Here is a 17,584-nt window from a genome sequence, read left to right on the forward strand (position 1 = left end):
TTGAAGTGTATCTATGATGGAAATTACAGACCTCTCTCATCTTTTTTTTTTTCTTCAAATTTTTTTTATTGAGACATCATGGACATCACAGTATAGGATAAAACGTACATATAAATATATGTAATAATACAAGGGGGTTATGACTGGAAGTTGTACATCAAATTCCTTTTTTTTTCTCTAACAATAAAGACTTTAGCATTGTGAATAATCAATCATTCAGTACACTGATGAGATTATACAAAGTATAGGTGACCGTGAGGGAAGCCGCTACAATTGCCCGCTCTTAGACCAAAGATATAGGTTGGTCCTGTGTAGCCAATCTAGTTAGGTACCACGTTGTGTTCTTGAGACTGTTATGAATGTGTAGTCGCGTATTAAGGGGCAAAGTGGAGATATAGGATTCCCAGAGATTAAAAAATCGATCCACGGGGGGGCGTGGCCTGGCACAGGAGGAGAGCAGTCGCAGCCTGGAAGAGCTCCTGCTTTTAAACATCTAAAATCCCCTCCAGGACTGCCCGGACCCGCTCCCTCACATCACCCCTACCCACTAACCCTCCCCTCACCACCCCGCTCTCACCAGACTCGGGCCGCGGAATCGGGGAGCAGCGAGGACGCTCCCGTGGATAGTGGCCCAGTCGCCGAGCAAAAGCCGGGGCCTCAATTTTGGCCATCACCGCGCCGGACGCCCGGAGATCCCGCCGACACCCGCCTCCCTGCCAGACTCTTGGGGACCGCAGCGGGACCCCCGGCACCACCGCTAGCACCTCACCACTGTGAAATCGAGGCCGCAAACACCAACCCGCTGCGCCGGGGGGAGGTCCGTGGCGGCGGCTACCGTGTCTCCCTGACGGCGCACACAGACCCTGCGACCCGCCTGGACAGTGGCGCCTGACCCCACAGCGGCCCAGTCACCAAACAAGAGCCGGGGCCTCAATTTTGACCATCACCGAGCCGGACACCCGGAAATCCCGCCGACACCCGCCTCCCTACCAGACTCTTGGAGACCACAGCGGGACCCCCGGCACCACCGCTAGCACCTCACCACCGTGGGACCGAGGCCGCAGACACCAACCTGCTGGACAGTGGCGCCTGACCCCACAGCGGCTGCTGACAAAGAAAATTAACCCCCGGAGCCCGCACTGCTGCGGAGGGGGATGCTGATTAGGGGATACATCGGGGTTATTGCTACCAGAAGCCTGACCCCCTCCTTAAGGTCGGAACAGGCCTTTGGTCTGCAGGGAGATACGCCTCCCGCCACATATATGCTGCAGCATCCACGGGAGGACCGAGGTGACACTGCCAGAGACACGCCTATACCACCACAACCCGACCGGGGGCGTACAGCTGGCTGCGACCGAGACTTTTGTCATAGCACCTTCGTGACGGCCCGGGCCCATGCCTCAGCGGAGAGACCACTGCTAATCTCACCCATACCTCTGACGACCTCCTCAACTCCTGTCAGGGAATACCCATACCCCCATCACCCTGATCTCTGCTTTACTTGGCTGGGTGCCATATTTGATGAGCACCTGCAACGAGCTAAATGAAGACCAGCAATAAATAACCACCCAGCACATGAGACCCGCTACATCATTTACTACCTAAACATCCAGTGTCTTTAGCCTCAACCTCCCCTTCTGGGCGACCCTGCATGGAAAAATTCTTGATACCTCTACCCGTAATGCCCGTAGGGACTGACCAACAAGCCCGAGAGGATACCCCGGAAATCGACTCATCGGACTCTGATCACTCGATTACACGCTCGCTCTCCAGAAGCTCCCGCAAATCTAAACCGCCTGCTAAACAACCTAAAATGAAGCACAAAGACCTACTGGCGGTACTGGGCCCTCTCCTCGACGAAAAGCTTGCGGGCATAAAGGAAGCTATTGAATCGTCATCGACTCTATTAACCCAACACTCCACTCGCCTCGACGAGGCAGAGCAAAGGATCTCGGCTTTAGAGGATGACTTGACAGAAGCCCAACGCTCCTTACAGGCTAAACAACTAGAAGTCGCGGATCTTTCGGACAAGCTCGATGACCTGGAAAATCGCAGCAGACGAAATAACCTACGAGTCATCGGTATCCCTGAATCCATAAAAGGTCACGAGCTTTTAGATCTCCTCTCGTTAACCATCCCAGAGCAGTTGTCCATGAACCTCAAGGGATCCCCTCTGGTCATCCAAAGAGCACACAGATTAGGTCCGGAACGAAAAACCCCATCAGGCCGCCCGCGTCCGGTCATCATGAGGATCTTAAATTATGCGGACAAAGCGAGACTTCTAGACCAATACCGAAAGACAGCTGATTTGTCGATCAACGGAGAACGCCTTCTCATCTTTCAGGACTTCTCAGCTGTGGTAGCGGCGAAACGCAAAGACTTTGCCCCCATATGCAGACACCTCTTTGAGGCAAAGATCAAATTTTCACTGCTATACCCAGTGCGCCTCAGAGTCTTTGAAGATGGGCGCCCGAAATTCTTTGAAGATCCAGACGAGGCTAGGCTGCACTTTGCCCTTCCTTCCACCTGATCATCATGTGACTCTATTTGATAATGGCTAAACACTGCCCGAACCTTCTTTTTTCTTTGGGTCTCAGATGCAGGCTACATGGAGTACGAATACCTCACACTCATGTGTATTTCCTGCTGTTTATGTTTCCGTAGTTGGAAACTACTTATGTTATTGTTTTTATGTTTTGTTGGTTGTGCCTGCCTGGGTCGGGGCCCCCTCCCCCCACCGGGAAACTCCCTCCCCGCTCGCTGGGTCGGGGTGGGACCCTATCTTACCCTCTCAACTTTTTTAATGATATTTTTCCCAATGGGAGTGGGATAATATGCCCTCCGACTCCCACTCACAAACTCCTATAGATGTAGATCCAGTGGCCACACTACTCCACATGGTATCCTGGAACGTAGAAGGCCTTAATCACCCGGTCAAACGGAAAAAAGTGCTGGCTCATCTGAAACGTATGTCTCCCCAGATTGTATTTTTACAAGAGACACACTGGTTGGATGACCCTAGACACACCCTTCGTGCCCCGTGGATAGGGAATTGTATATCTTCGCCCTATCACTCGAAATCTAGGGGAGTGGCAATTCTACTCCATGCCAACCTACAACATTCAATCCTCAGAAAACAACTCGACCCAGAGGGTAGATTTTTATTAGTAGATATAAACATACAAAACACGATTTACACTCTCCTCAATGTATATGCACCGAATACTTCACCTGATTCTTTTTTTGCAGATCTTCTATCGACCCTTATCACCTGGGGAGGCCAGAATTTGATAGTTGGTGGGGATTTCAACACGGTCGTCGACCCATCCATGGACAGATCCAGGGTAAGTGCAACTACCTCTACACCTCACACTTACTTGCTCTCCTCCTTCTGTACCCAACTAAACCTCCTAGACCCTTGGAGAGTACTCCACCCCACCCAAAAAGATTATTCCTTTTATTCCCACCCCCACTCATCCCACTCCAGAATTGACTACATTTTTACCAGCACCAATCTCCTACCCAAAACCACCTATACATCTATCGAGAACATCATTATCTCTGACCACGCCCCTATATCTCTCCATCTCCAACTATGCTTACCACAACACACTGCCTTGAGATGGCGGTTTCCTGCCTACCTCCGCCAATCTACTGACTTTATGCTTCATCTCAAACAGTCCTGGCATAACTATACCTCAGACAATGGCGACCAACAATTGGACTCGCCAGTCTTTTGGGGGGCGGCAAAGGCCGTCCTTAGGGGACACATCATGTCCTATACTCACGCCAAACGGAAAAATTTTTCCTCCCAACTACACACACTGAGCTCCACTCTCACCTCTACATACCGCAGTTACACCCAACATGACACCCCTGCCCACAAAGAGGCGTACCTCTCAGCCAAGCTTGTATATGATACATTCCTCACGGAACGGGCTCAGCTCTCTTACGACTACCAGCGGAATAGACTCCACAGATGGGGTAATAAATCAGGCAAATTATTGGCGAATCTAATTAAAGGCCCTAAATCCCGTAACTGGGTTAACGCGATCATTAGTGCGGATAAACTGACCACCACTCCTGGCCTCATTTGTTCAGAATTTAGAAATTTCTACCAATCCTTATATACTAAGGGCCCTGACGATCCTGCTGCCAACCACTCTTTTTTGAAAGAGGCGGACCTCCCTATTTTGACCCAAAAGGAGAGGGACTCCCTAGACAAACCGATTACAGTAGAGGAGGTGGTGGTGGTCATTAAGACCCTACCGAACAATAAAAGCCCCGGTCCAGATGGCTACGGAGCGGAATTCTACAAAATGTTACGAGACGAGATCGCCCCCACCCTCACATCACTCTATAATCATATTCTCACCTCCAAACAAACCCCCGTTAGATTTAACGAAGCCACAATCATTGTTATACCGAAACCGGGCAAGGACCCCTCCCTGCCTGGGTCCTACAGACCGATCTCACTCCTCAATCAAGACTTTAAAATCCTCACCAAACTGATGGCCAATAGACTACAGCTATGCCTTTCCCGTATTATATCGCCGGCGCAGATGGGCTTTCTTAAACACAGACAGTCAGTGCGAGGCATTAGAACGGCGCTAGCAGCCATTACCCATTCCCATGCCAATAATATCACAGACAACATCCTAATCAACCTTGACGCAGAAAAGGCTTTCGATAAGATCGCCTGGCCTCACTTAACAAGAGTTCTACTCTACCAGCAATTTGGCGAGACATTCCGGGGACTGATTGACTCCCTCTACACCAAACCATCTGCGCAGGTGATAGTTAACAATACCCCCTCCCCACCCTTTCTCCTAGAGAGAGGAACTAGACAGGGTTGCCCCCTCTCCCCTCTCCTCTTCAACATCGCCCTAGAACCCCTCATACGATATGTCACCAACCTACCCACCTTTCATGGTATAAAAATTGGCAACAGGGAAATTAAACTTATGGTGTTTGCGGACGACATCCTTATACTCACCTACAATCCACGACAGTCGGTAATAGCATTACAAGAAGCCATCGACCGCTTTTCCTCCTTTGCAGGCTTCACCATCAACTTCGACAAGTCGGAAGCATTAGCCATATTCCCCCAGATCACCAAAGGCTGGGAAACTCCCTTCCCATTCCGATGGGCTAGCACCCACATCACATATCTGGGTATTATACTTCCCGCTGACCCCACCCATCTATATACTGACAATATCCACCCCATCCTCAGTAAGATCCAGACGGAACTCACGTTATGGCAAACACTACCCTTAAATCTACTGGGACGCTGCAACCTAGTCAAGATGGTTAGTTTCCCCAGACTGCTCTACGTGCTGCAGATGTTACCCATCATACTCTCAAAATCTGATGTATCCCATCTCAACTCCTCGATCTCGAAATTTGTCTGGGCCAATAAACGACCCAGGATAAGTCTTTTTAAGTTAAACCAAACAATACAGAACGGAGGGGTGAATCTGCCGAATGTGGAACAGTATAACCATGCTTGTCTCCTCCGTTTCGCCGTGGACTGGATCCACGGAACTTCTACCTTCACCGACTCACTAGTTGACTCCCAATTCTGTGTCCCCCTATCCCTCAGCTACATCCTCCATGCAAATAAATCTGACATGTCTAACCTTCTACTAACCTCTACTATCACAGCGTGGAGACTCTCCCGCAGGTCTCTCAAGCTACAACACACCCACTCACTCTTTCTGCCTTTAGTCGGGAATCCACAATTCCAAAATGGTCAGGCCCACATCCCCTTTACTAACTGGCACACCTCAGATATCACATGTGTCGGGAATCTCCTCGACTCCAACAAAAAAATACTCACTTTTACAGAGGTGTCAGCCAAATATGGAATCAGCCTCCGCCATCACTTTTATTTTTACCAGATATCACACTATATACGATCAATTCTTTCACATCCCACTACCTCAGACCTGGTAAACTCCCTGGATGCACTCCTGCGCTCAGGGACCTGTTCCATCTCAGCAATATACGCTCGCATACGCACGGAACACATACCCACCACAGATCTTGCACAAATACAAACATGGTCCACCCAAATCCCGTCCATGTCCCCGGAGAACATAGTGGATAGCTTCGCGAGCTCCCTCAAACTTATCCCTGCCAGCCTATATCAAGAAATGGCCTACAAAATATTACATAGAGCCTACATATCACCAAAGAGGAGCCATTTGATGGGCTTGTCCGATTCGGCAAAATGTTTAAAATGCTCTTCACCAGTAGCAGATCTTATGCACTGTTTCTGGCACTGCCGCCACATTCAAAAATTTTGGGCAGAGCTACATACCTACGTAATTGCCGAGTTGGGCTTGCACTTCCAATGTACTGCCTCATGGGCGCTATTCGGTTATGTGCGTAACCAACACGACATCCCCTCTCGAGACACGAAACTAATTATGATCCTCTCAGCGGTGGGCAGGAAGGCCATCTTACAGCAATGGATATCCAATATTCCTCCCACATTACCTTTAGCTACCTCTAGACTACTATTCCTATTCACGATGGACTGGCTGGAGACTTCCCTTAACAAAGAAATATTAACCCCCACTTTGTTTCACTGTTGGCGACGATTTATCAACACACTACCTACTCCGACAAAAACAGCCATTAAACAAAGCTTTCATTGCACCACCTGGTACGGACACCAAGTTCTAGCAGATTACCCCCCCATCGCTCTTCCATAACTACCCCCATCCCCCTCTCCTCCCTGCCCTTACTCTCTTCTTGCTTTCTATTCCCTTTTACCATCTTAATTCTGATCGCCCACACTAGATTCTTACACCCTTTCACCTCCCTCCTCCTACTCCCTAACACTGGATATCTATCGTCTACCTCTTCTTTTCGCACTGTTGATACCTCCGTGGATGGGTCGGCGGCCCCCTGGCCCTGGCAGGTACGGTTAATAATGTTGTTGATATTGTTAGTGTTTTTATTGTTTTAGGATTTAGCGTTCCCCCAAAGGGGGAGACGCATTAATATGTTTTACTGTTATGCAAAGAATCTGCTAAATAACAGGAACACAATAGCTGTTCCATTATATTCTATGTTTACTAATTTTGCTACTTAGTTATGCAATACTATGATATAACATATATCTAGATGTTCCTATATAAAAAGTGAAAATATGAGGTTCTTTGTTTTGAGTTTCGGATTCTATTTTCTTTTTCTTTCCATACACGACTGTTCCAGGCGGCTAATGTGGTCCCGGGTGCAGTCGAATTACATGTCATTACCTGTTATGATTTAATATGTCTTTTTGACCTCAATAAAAATATTTTGGGGGAAAAAAAATCGATCCACTTGTTTACCTGTATCTACAATAGCCTCTACCCAGTCCATTCTGAAAATATGATGTAGTTTATTCAAAAATAATGGTATCTGTGGTGGAGTACTATCTATCCATCCCTGTAGTATCGTATTTTTTCCTGCCGCACTTAAGGCTATCAGCATTTCTTTACATTCTGATGGCATGCGAAGAGTAGGATCAATGATACCCAAAACTGCCCATTCAGGAGTAAAGGGCACATAGGTTATTATGTTAGCCTCCGCGTATCTCCTAATCTCTCTCATCTTTTTAAGTGGGTCAACTTGCACAATCGGTGGCTGTCCAAATACTTTTTTGCATATATATATATATATATATATGGGACCCTGACGCACCTAGCCCCTCAGGGTACAGAATATAGTGATAGCAATATGTGTGATACAGGAGAATGAAATCCACTCAACAGCTACAGGCACACTCAGTCACAGGTACAATGCAGAAGTTATTACAGATAAACAATAAAACTGTACTGAACTAGTAAAACTACATATAAATATGTACGAGTATAGATATAACAATGCACAGTAGATACTGGATATATATCACAGAATACTTGTACTAAATACTCAGATAGGAGCACACTTGTTCTTAACTAACACTGTCTAAAATGACATGTAGAATACTTAAGTGCCTGTAAATGCACAGCGCTGATGAGACAGGCGGCTTTACAGAGGAGACAGAGCCCCGCAGTCCTGGAGATCAGCCCAGCTAGCAGTGAAGATGGCAACAAAATCTCTGTCAGGGAGTGAGGGAGAGTGAAATGCAGCTCCAGGGCAGGAACACCAGCAGCAGATGGCGCCACTGGAGGCACAAATAGAGGCTGGATGTGCAGAACCCCTTTCACGAAGGTCTGAACCTCTGGAAGAGAGGCCAATTGTTTTCGGAAGAACACTGACAAGGCCGAAATCTGGACCTTGATTGACCCCAATCGGAGGCCTGCCTCCACACCAGCCTGCAGAAAATGGATTCCCACCAAGAAACATATTTTCTCCAAATACGGTGGTAATGTTTCGACGTTACTCCTTTCCTGGCCTGAATAAGGGTGGGGATGACTTCTTTGGGAATACCCTTTCGGGCTAGGATCCGGCTCTCAACAGCCATGTCGTCAAATGTAGCCGCGTAATAAGTCTTGATATACTCACGGCCCCTGCTGCAGCAGGTCCTCGCGAAGAGGAAGAGGCTGAGGATCTTCTATGAGCAACTCCTGAAAATCTGTGTACCAAGCCCTCCTTGGCCAGTCTGGGGCAATGAAGATTGCTCGAACCCTTGTTCTTCTTATGATCCTGAGAACTTTTGGGATCAGCGGAAGTGGAGGGAAGACATACACTGACCGTAATACCCACTTGGTCACTAGCGCATTCACTGCTATTGCTTGAGGGTCTCTCGACCTGGAACAATATTTCTGAAGCTTCTTGTTGAGACGAGATGCCATCATGTCTACTTGAGGAACTCCCCAAAGACTTGTCACCTCTGTGAAGACTTCTTGGTGGAGGCCCCACTCTCCAGGATGGAGATCGTGTCTGCTGAGGAAGACTGCTTCCCAGTTGTCTACTCCCGGAATGAAAATTGCCGACAGAGCCTTTACATGTGCCCAAAGGAGGATCTTCGTCACCTCTGCCATTGCCACTCTGCTTTTCGTTCCGCCCTGCCTGTTTATGTACGCGACTGCTGTTACATTGTCCGACTGGATCTGCACGAGATGATCTTGAAGATGATGTACCACTTGTTGAAGGCAGTTGTAAATGGCTCTCAATTCCAGCACGTTTATGTGAAGGCAGACTTCCTGACTTGACCATTTTCCTTGGAAGCTTTCCCCCAGAGTGACAGCTCCCCAGCCTCGGAGACTTGCATCCGTGGTTACCAGGATCCAGTCCTGAATCCCGAACCTGCGTCCCTCTAGTAGGTGAGAACTGTGTAGTCACCACAGGAGCGAAATTCTGGCTTTTGACGACAGGATTATCTTCCGGTGCATGTGTAGGTGGGATCCCGACCACTTGTCCAACAGGTCCCACTGGAAAACTCTGGCATGGAACTTGCCAAACTGTATGGTCTCGTAGGCCGCCACCATCTTCCCCAACAATCGAATGCACTGATGGATCGACACACTTGATGGTTTCAATATCTGCTTTACCATTTTCTGGATTTCCAGAGCCTTTTCCACCAGAAGAAATACTCTCTGAACTTCTGTGTCCAGAATCATCCCGAGAAAAGACAATCTTGTCGTCGGTTCCAACTGTGACTTTGGATAATTTATGATCCAAAGGTGTTGTTGGGAGTATTGACAGGGAGAGTGTGATGTTTTGTAACAACTGTTCCCTGGATCTCGCCTTTATCAGTCTAGATAAGGAATTATATTGACTTCTTTTTGACGCAGGAGAACCATCATCTCCGGCATCACCTTGGTGAATACCCTCGGCGCCGTGGAGAGACCGAAAGGTAATGTCTGGAATTGGTAATGGCAATCCTGAACCGCGAATCTCAAATAAGCTTGGTGAGGAGGATAAATGGGAACATGCAGGTAAGCATCCTTTATGTCTACAGACACCATGTAGTCCCCCTCCTCCAGACTGGAAATCATTGCCCTCAGTGATTCCATTTTGAACTTGAATCGTTTCAAGTATTCAGATTTTTTAGGTTTAGGATCGGTCTGACCGAGCCGTACGGCTTCGGAATTACAAAAAGGCTTGAATAAAATCCCTCCCCTTGTTGTGACAAAGGTACCAGGACTATGTCCTGATCCTGACACAATTTTTGGATTGACGATGTTACTGCTTCCCTTTCCGGAAGAGAAGCTGGCAAGGTAGATTTGAAAAATCGGCATGGGGGAATGTCTTGAAACTCCAGCTTGTACCCCTGGGAGACTATCTGCAAAACCCAGGGGTCCAGGCCAGAAAGAATCCAACCTTGGTTGAACAGTTTGAGATGTGCCCCCACCCGAGCGGCCTCCCGCAAAGTAGCCCCAGCGTCATGCTGAAGATTTGGCAGAGGTAGGGGTAGACTTCTGCTTCTGGGAACCTGAAGTCGCTGTGGACTTCTTTCCCTTTCCCCTTCCCCTACCTGCAAAGAAGGGAGAACCTCTCGCTTTTTTGTATTTATTGGGCCGAAAGGACTGCATGTGCGGGTGATATGTCTTTTTTGGAATCTGCATCCGCGTTCCACTGGCGAATCCACAACGCCCGCCGAGCTGATACTGCCATGGTAGCGGCTTGTGAACTCAAGAGTCCAATATCTTTCATCGCTTCTAGCATGTATGCGGCAGCGTCTTTGATATTCCCTAACTTAAGGAGTATCTCATCTTTATCAATCATGTCAATTTCTGATGATACGCTTTCTGACCATTTTTCAATAGCGCGACTCACCCACGCGCAAGCAATTGTGGGCCTGAGCAGCGTACCATTGGCAACCTAAATGGATATCAATGTAGTCTCCATTTTGCGGTCTGCTGGCTTCTTTAGTGAAGCCGTGCCAAGTGCAGGGAGAATTACCTTCTTTGTCAACCTGGACAGAGCACTGTCTAACACAGGGGGTGACTCACATTTTTTCCTGTCCTCCACCGGGAAAGGATAAGCTGAATTCTCTTGGGAATGCGAAATTTCTTTTCGGGTTTCACCCACATCCCTTCAAAGAGAGTATTAAGCTCGTGGGAAGGAGGGAAAGTGACCTTGGTTTTATTTTCTTTATAGAAATAAGCCTTCTCTTGAGGTACAGGAGTGGCTTCCTTGACTTCCAGAACTTCCCTTATAGCCACAATCATATATTGTATATTTTTTGCCAATTTATGATCTATTTCTCTGGAGTCACTATCGTCGACACAAGAATCAGTGTAAGTGTCAGTATTCGTATTCACAATATTCGCAAATGGTCTCTTATGTGACCAGGAGGGGTCGCCTGCAGATGGAAGAACAGAGCCCTGAAAAATCACATCCTCCACAGATTTTCTCCAGCACTCAGCATGAGATTCAGACTTGTCTAATCTCCTATTGATATGATGCATACTATCACGTATTTCTTTCACCCATGCAGGCTCTTGGTGTGCCGGCAGCGCCACCACATTACAACTCTGTGTCCCTAAAATGCCTTCCTCCGGGGAGGGACTCCCTGCCTCAGACATGTCTTACACACGTGTACAACACACACTCACAGACACACTGGGACTTATAGGGGACAGACCTACAGTAAAATCTGTCAGAGGGACACAGTTTAGGAGTAGCCAGTTCACAACCCAGTGCCAAAGAAAAAATCCCTGTGCCGCGTACTTTGTACACAGAGACAAAATCCCCGTGTGGCGTACTCTGTACACAGAAACCTTTAAGCGCTATTATATTATGAATAATATGTTTTAGCACCTAGGCCCCCCCTCTTTTCACCCTGACCCTTGTTCAGAAGTGTAGGAGGACCAGCTTCTTCTCTGCAGTTTATGAATAAGAGAAAGTGTGCTAGCTGACTGAGGAGGAAGCTCCGCCCCCACAATGGCGCGTTTCTCCTCAGAGATTTTTCACATAATATTTATACTGGCGGGGTTAGGGCTGTGCCTTGGCATCTTATGCCCCCTTTTTTCCAGTTTACGAGGTTATTTGCTGCCCTGGGCGCCCCCCCAGCGCCCTGCACCCTACAGTGCCTGTGTATGTGTGGACAGCAATGGCGCGCTGCGCTCCCGCCAGCCGCACGGTACCTCAGCCGTCACTTTACTTGATTGAAGATCTGTCTTCTTACACTCATCTGTCTTCTGACTTCTGGTTCTGCGAGGGGGGGTGACGGCGTGCTGTGGGAGTGAGCATCTAGACACGGCTAGCGTTCAGTTTCCTTCAGGAGCTAATGGTGTCCTGTCAGCCAGAAGCAGAGCCATGAAACTCTTCAGTAAGCTGGTTCCTACTTCTGCCCCCTCTGTCCCACAAAGTAGGGAGACTGTTGCCAGCAGTTCTCCCTGAAAATAAAAAACCTAACATAAGTCTTTTCAGAGAAATTCAGTAGAGCTCCCCCTGGAGTGCATCCAGTCTGCCTGGGCACAATTCTAAAACTGAGGTCTGGAGGAGGGGCATAGAGGGAGGAGCCAGTTCACACCCATTGAAAAGTCTCAAGAGTGCCCATGGCTCCTGCGCAACCGTCTATACCCCATGGTCATGAAGTGGACCCCAGCATCCTCTAGGACGTATGAGAAAAAACAGATTTTAGTAAATCCGACCTGTGCTCCCCGCCCTGGTGGATATAGTGGGGTCCCTGTGCAGTACAGTGTCCACGTCAGCGGCGCAGTCCGTCTCCTGGGGCCGCGATTAACCCGTGGGTCCCACCTGGGGGACCCTCCGACCTCCTCCCTGATGTGCAGCCACGCGATCCTGGAGAGCGTCAGCGGTGGTGTTTCTGGGGACTGGTGCGCCTCCGCTGTAAGTACCCGGAAACCGGCCGCGGGAGTATGCAGCACTGCTGGGGAGGTGATGGAGCCGCAGCACAGAATGTCAGAATGACATATACAGTGCTGTGGCCCTTGAAGTCTTCTTAAAAAGCTCTTTTCAGGGCTGCTTAGCGCAGACCCACCTGTTAGTGACCTGCTCTGCAGGCACCAACTTACAAATACCCCTTTCACATCGCACAAATAACCCGGTATCGACACGTCATATTGCCGTGTCGACACGGGTCAGTGTGCGATGTGAAAGCACTCTGCCGGAATTAGCGGGTCGCCTGACCCGGTAATTCAACCCGGTATAAAAGAAGGATTATACCCGGGTTGAATACCGGGTCAGGTGCAGTGTGAATGGGAGCCGCGTCGATGCGACACGGTTCCCATTCACAGCATAGGGAGAGGCGGTACAGGAGATGAGCTCATCTCCCAGCGCCGCCTCCAACCCCGCCCTGCTGCTGCTGCGCCCCACCGCTGCTATGGCAACCGACCCGGTATATTGCCGGGTCGGAAAGCCACCATAGCAGAGCAAATGCCGGATCCCACCCAGTAAGGACACGTTTCTCTTACCGGGTGGGATCCGGCATTTGTGATCTGAATGCGGTAAAACTGAGCTCCAGTGCCTGGAGGCGGGGCTATAGAGGAGGCGGTGCATAGCATCCTGGGAACAGTCAAAGCTTTAGCCTGTTGGTGCCTCGGATCAAGATCCGACTGTACACCCCAATGTCTTCCCTGTGGAATTCCAGTGTACCCCGCTGCAGAAAATAATATTATTATTAACAACAATAATAGCACAGGTATAAAATCTTTTATCTGACAACTACTGATCCAGAGATTTCAGAAAACCAAAAAGATTTAAAATAAATAAATATTTCTGCTCAGTGATATTGTCATACACTGGGCGGGATGTACTAAAGCCTAAAATGCGATAAAACCCTTGAAAATACAGTTTTCTGAGTTTTTATCACATTCCCATACATACCAAGATCACATGGAGCCGGTGGGTAATGCCACCTGCAGCTGGCATTACCCAATAGAAGATTATGAGCTTCTCTTCGCAATTCCACCTGAGAGGGATCCAATCAGATCCCTCCCAGCACCCCGCACGGCTGCGGCATCACACTGAGCATACGCAGAGGGACTACCGCGTCCTAAACCCGGAAGTCCAGTGTTCGCAAAGGACGGCTCTTATCGGGAGAACTGTCCTTTGTGATACTAACTGCATTTGTAAATACATATGTGATTAGTATGTACACGGCAATCTGTCTGATTTCACAGTCACTGCCCCACGACCATTGCATTTGGCTAGCAGGGTACTTGGAATAGCAATTTGTGGCGCATTAGTGCTGCTCAGTGTGTCCTCAGGACCCACGGGCCATAGGTCCAGACCGCACACCCATATAATTATACTAACCCCTCTGAAGTCCCGCACTGCAGCCTTAGGCCCTCATTCCGAGTTGATCGCTCGCTAGCTACTTTTAGCAGCCGTGCAAACGCATAGTCACCGCCCACAGGGGAGTGTATTTTCGCTTTGCAAGTGTGCGAGCAATGTGTGCAGCCGAGCTGTGCAAAAACATTTTGTGCAGTTTCTGAGTAGGTCTGGACTTACTCAGCCCTTGCGATCACTTCAGTCTTTTTGGTCCCGGAATTGACGTCAGACACCCGCCCAGCAAGCTCCTGGACACGTCTGCGTTTTTCCAAACACGCCCTCTTCCTGTCAATCTCCTTGCGATCGCCCGTGCGAATGGATTCTTCGTTAAATCCATAGCTCAGCTGTGTACCCGTATGACGCGCCTGCGCATTGCGGTGCATATGCATGTGCAGTAGAGACCTGATCGCTGTGCTGCGAAAAACGGCAGCAAGCGATCAACTTGGAATGACCTCCACAAATCACTGGGAAAATGGTTGCCATGACTATTTCACCAGTGATTTGTGCACGCGCAATAGAGATGTCCCCAGGAACACAGCGCGGGGGCCATGTTCCCAGAGACCTGCACACGCGCAGTAAGTCCAGAGTCTACTGACTGCCAGAAAGGAGGGGGCCTACACCGGGTCTGCACACAGGGCCGCTCCTGTCTTAAAATGCTCCTGCAAAAGACGCTCCAAGCATGTATCCTGCAGTATGTATAGCCGCCCACAGTGTCCGTGCAACTCTACACTTTCCCCCACGTGTCATCACATGTTCGTGGGCGGGGACAGAACAGGGCAGTAGTGAGCCCTGCTCTTGTGCTGCATGCAATTCTGCATCTCTCCCACTGGTTAAAATGCCGGGGGCAATGTGGGGAGAATGGGGTCATTTGATATTTATAAATTTGCACATTTTACACATTGTGCTCCAAATTACAGGAAGAATATGAAGTAGCTGGTATAGTTTACAACTGATGAGAAAAATAATATATCATGGTGACAACGCATTATTGCAATGTAATACACAGGTAGTGTTGCATTATTCCAATGTAATACACAGGTAGTGTTGCATTACTGCAATGTAATACACAGGCAGGGTTGCATTATTGCAATGTAATACACAGGTAGGGTTGCATTACTGCAATGTAATACACAGGTAGGGTTGCATTATTGCAATGTAATACACAGGTAGGGTTGCATTATTCCAATGTAATACACAGGTAGTGTTGCATTACTGCAATGTAATACACAGGCAGGGTTGCATTATTGCAATGTAATACACAGGTAGGTTTGCATTATTCCAATGTAATACACAGGTAGTGTTGCATTACTGCAATGTAATACACAGGCAGGGTTGCATTATTGCAATGTAATACACAGGTAGGTTTGCATTATTCCAATGTAATACACAGGTAGTGTTGCATTATTGCAATGTAATACACAGGTAGGGTTGCATTATTGCAATGTAATACACAGGTAGGGTTGCATTATTCCAATGTAATACACAGGTAGGGTTGCATTATTGCAATGTAATACACAGGTAGTGTTGCATTATTGCAATGTAATACACAGGTAGGGTTGCATTACTGCAATGTAATACACAGGTAGGGTTGCATTATTCCAATGTAATACACAGGTAGTGTTGCATTACTGCAATGTAATACACAGGCAGGGTTGCATTATTGCAATGTAATACACAGGTAGGTTTGCATTATTCCAATGTAATACACAGGTAGTGTTGCATTACTGCAATGTAATACACAGGCAGGGTTGCATTATTGCAATGTAATACACAGGTAGGTTTGCATTATTCCAATGTAATACACAGGTAGGGTTGCATTATTGCAATGTAATACATTACACAGGTAGGGTTGCATTATGGCAATGTAATACACAGGTAGGGTTGCATTATTCCAATGTAATACACAGGTAAGGTTGCATTATTGCAATTTAATACACAGGTAGTGTTGCATTATTGCAATGTAATACACAGGTAGGGTTGCATTATTGCAATGTAATACACAGGTAGTGTTGCATTATTGCAATGTAATACACAGGTAGGTTTGCATTATTGCAATGTAATACACAGGTAGAGTTGCATTATTACAATGTAATACACAGGTAGAGTTGCATTATTACAATGTAATACACAAGTAGGTTTGCATCATTGCAATGTAATACGCAGCTAGGTTTGCATTATTCCAATGTAATATACAGGCAGGGTTGCATTATCGCAATATAATACACAGGTAGGTTTGCATTATTCCAATGTAATACACAGGTAGTGTTGCATTATTCCAATGTAATACACAGGTAGTGTTGCATTATTGCAATGTAATACACAGGTAGTGTTGCATTATTCCAATGTAATACACAGGTAGTGTTGCATTATTCCAATGTAATACACAGGTAGTGTTGCATTTTTGCAATGTAATACACAGGTAGTGTTGCATTATTGCAATGTAATACACAGGTAGGGTTGCATTATTGCAATGTAATACACAGGCAGGGTTGCATTATTGCAATGTAATACACAGCTAGGTTTGCATTATTCCAATGTAATACACAGGCAGGGTTGCATTATTGCAATGTAATACACAGGTAGGTTTGCATTATTCCAATGTAATACACAGGTAGTGTTACATTATTGCAATGTAATACACAGGCAGGGTTGCATTATTGCAATGTAATACACAGGTAGTGTTGCATTATTGCAATGTAATACACAGGTAGGGTTGCATTATTGCAAAGTAGTACACAGGTAGTGTTGCATTATTGCAATGTAATACACAGGCAGGGTTGCATTATTGCAATGTAATACACAGCTAGGTTTCCATTATTCCAATGTAATACACAGGTAGTGTTGCATTATTGCAATGTAATACACAGGTAGGGTTGCATTATTGCAATGTAATACACAGGTAGGTTTGCATTATTCCAGGTATTTTAATAAACAGAACTGCAAAAAATGCACTCACTGAAATAATCTCATCTAGAGCATCACATCGATGCTTTGGTCCTATACTCTCCTTCTTTAGGTCTGTGCGGTAAGATGATGCAAAGCTGGTCACGGGTCTCGTCCTGTAAGGTAGAAAGTACAGGATAATGGTTTTGTTAGAAGGACTTGTACAAACGGCGGTCATCCCAGCTGCAGGATCCATGATCCGTCCAGCATTCACTCTGTATTCCCCATTGTATTGTTTGGCACATTCTGTAGAGGGATCAATGATCTCTAAACACACTGGGGGTCATTCCGAGTTGTTCGCTCGCAAGCTGCTTTTAGCAGCTTTGCACACACTAAGCCGCCGCCTACTGGGAGTGAATCTTAGCTTATCAAAATTGCGAACGAAAGATTAGCAGAATTGCGAATAGACACTTCTTAGCAGTTTCTGAGTAGCTCCACACTTACTCGGCATCTG

The 17,584-nt window shown here is 47.3% G+C and overlaps 1 protein-coding gene across 3 annotated transcripts in view; it reads right to left on the reverse strand.

Moving 5' to 3' along the window:
• Window positions 1–17,584, reverse strand: part of RGS22 (regulator of G protein signaling 22) — a 273,655-nt gene that overhangs the window by 166,854 nt on the left and 89,217 nt on the right. For all 3 annotated transcript variants that reach the window (XM_063924195.1, XM_063924194.1, XM_063924193.1), the window contains exon 12: window positions 17,144–17,246. In XM_063924195.1, the coding sequence (XP_063780265.1) occupies window positions 17,144–17,246 (103 nt within the window). The remainder of the gene's footprint in view (window positions 1–17,143; window positions 17,247–17,584) is intronic.

Source organism: Pseudophryne corroboree, chromosome 5 (genome assembly GCF_028390025.1).
Source record: "Pseudophryne corroboree isolate aPseCor3 chromosome 5, aPseCor3.hap2, whole genome shotgun sequence".
NCBI lineage: Eukaryota > Metazoa > Chordata > Amphibia > Anura > Myobatrachidae > Pseudophryne > Pseudophryne corroboree.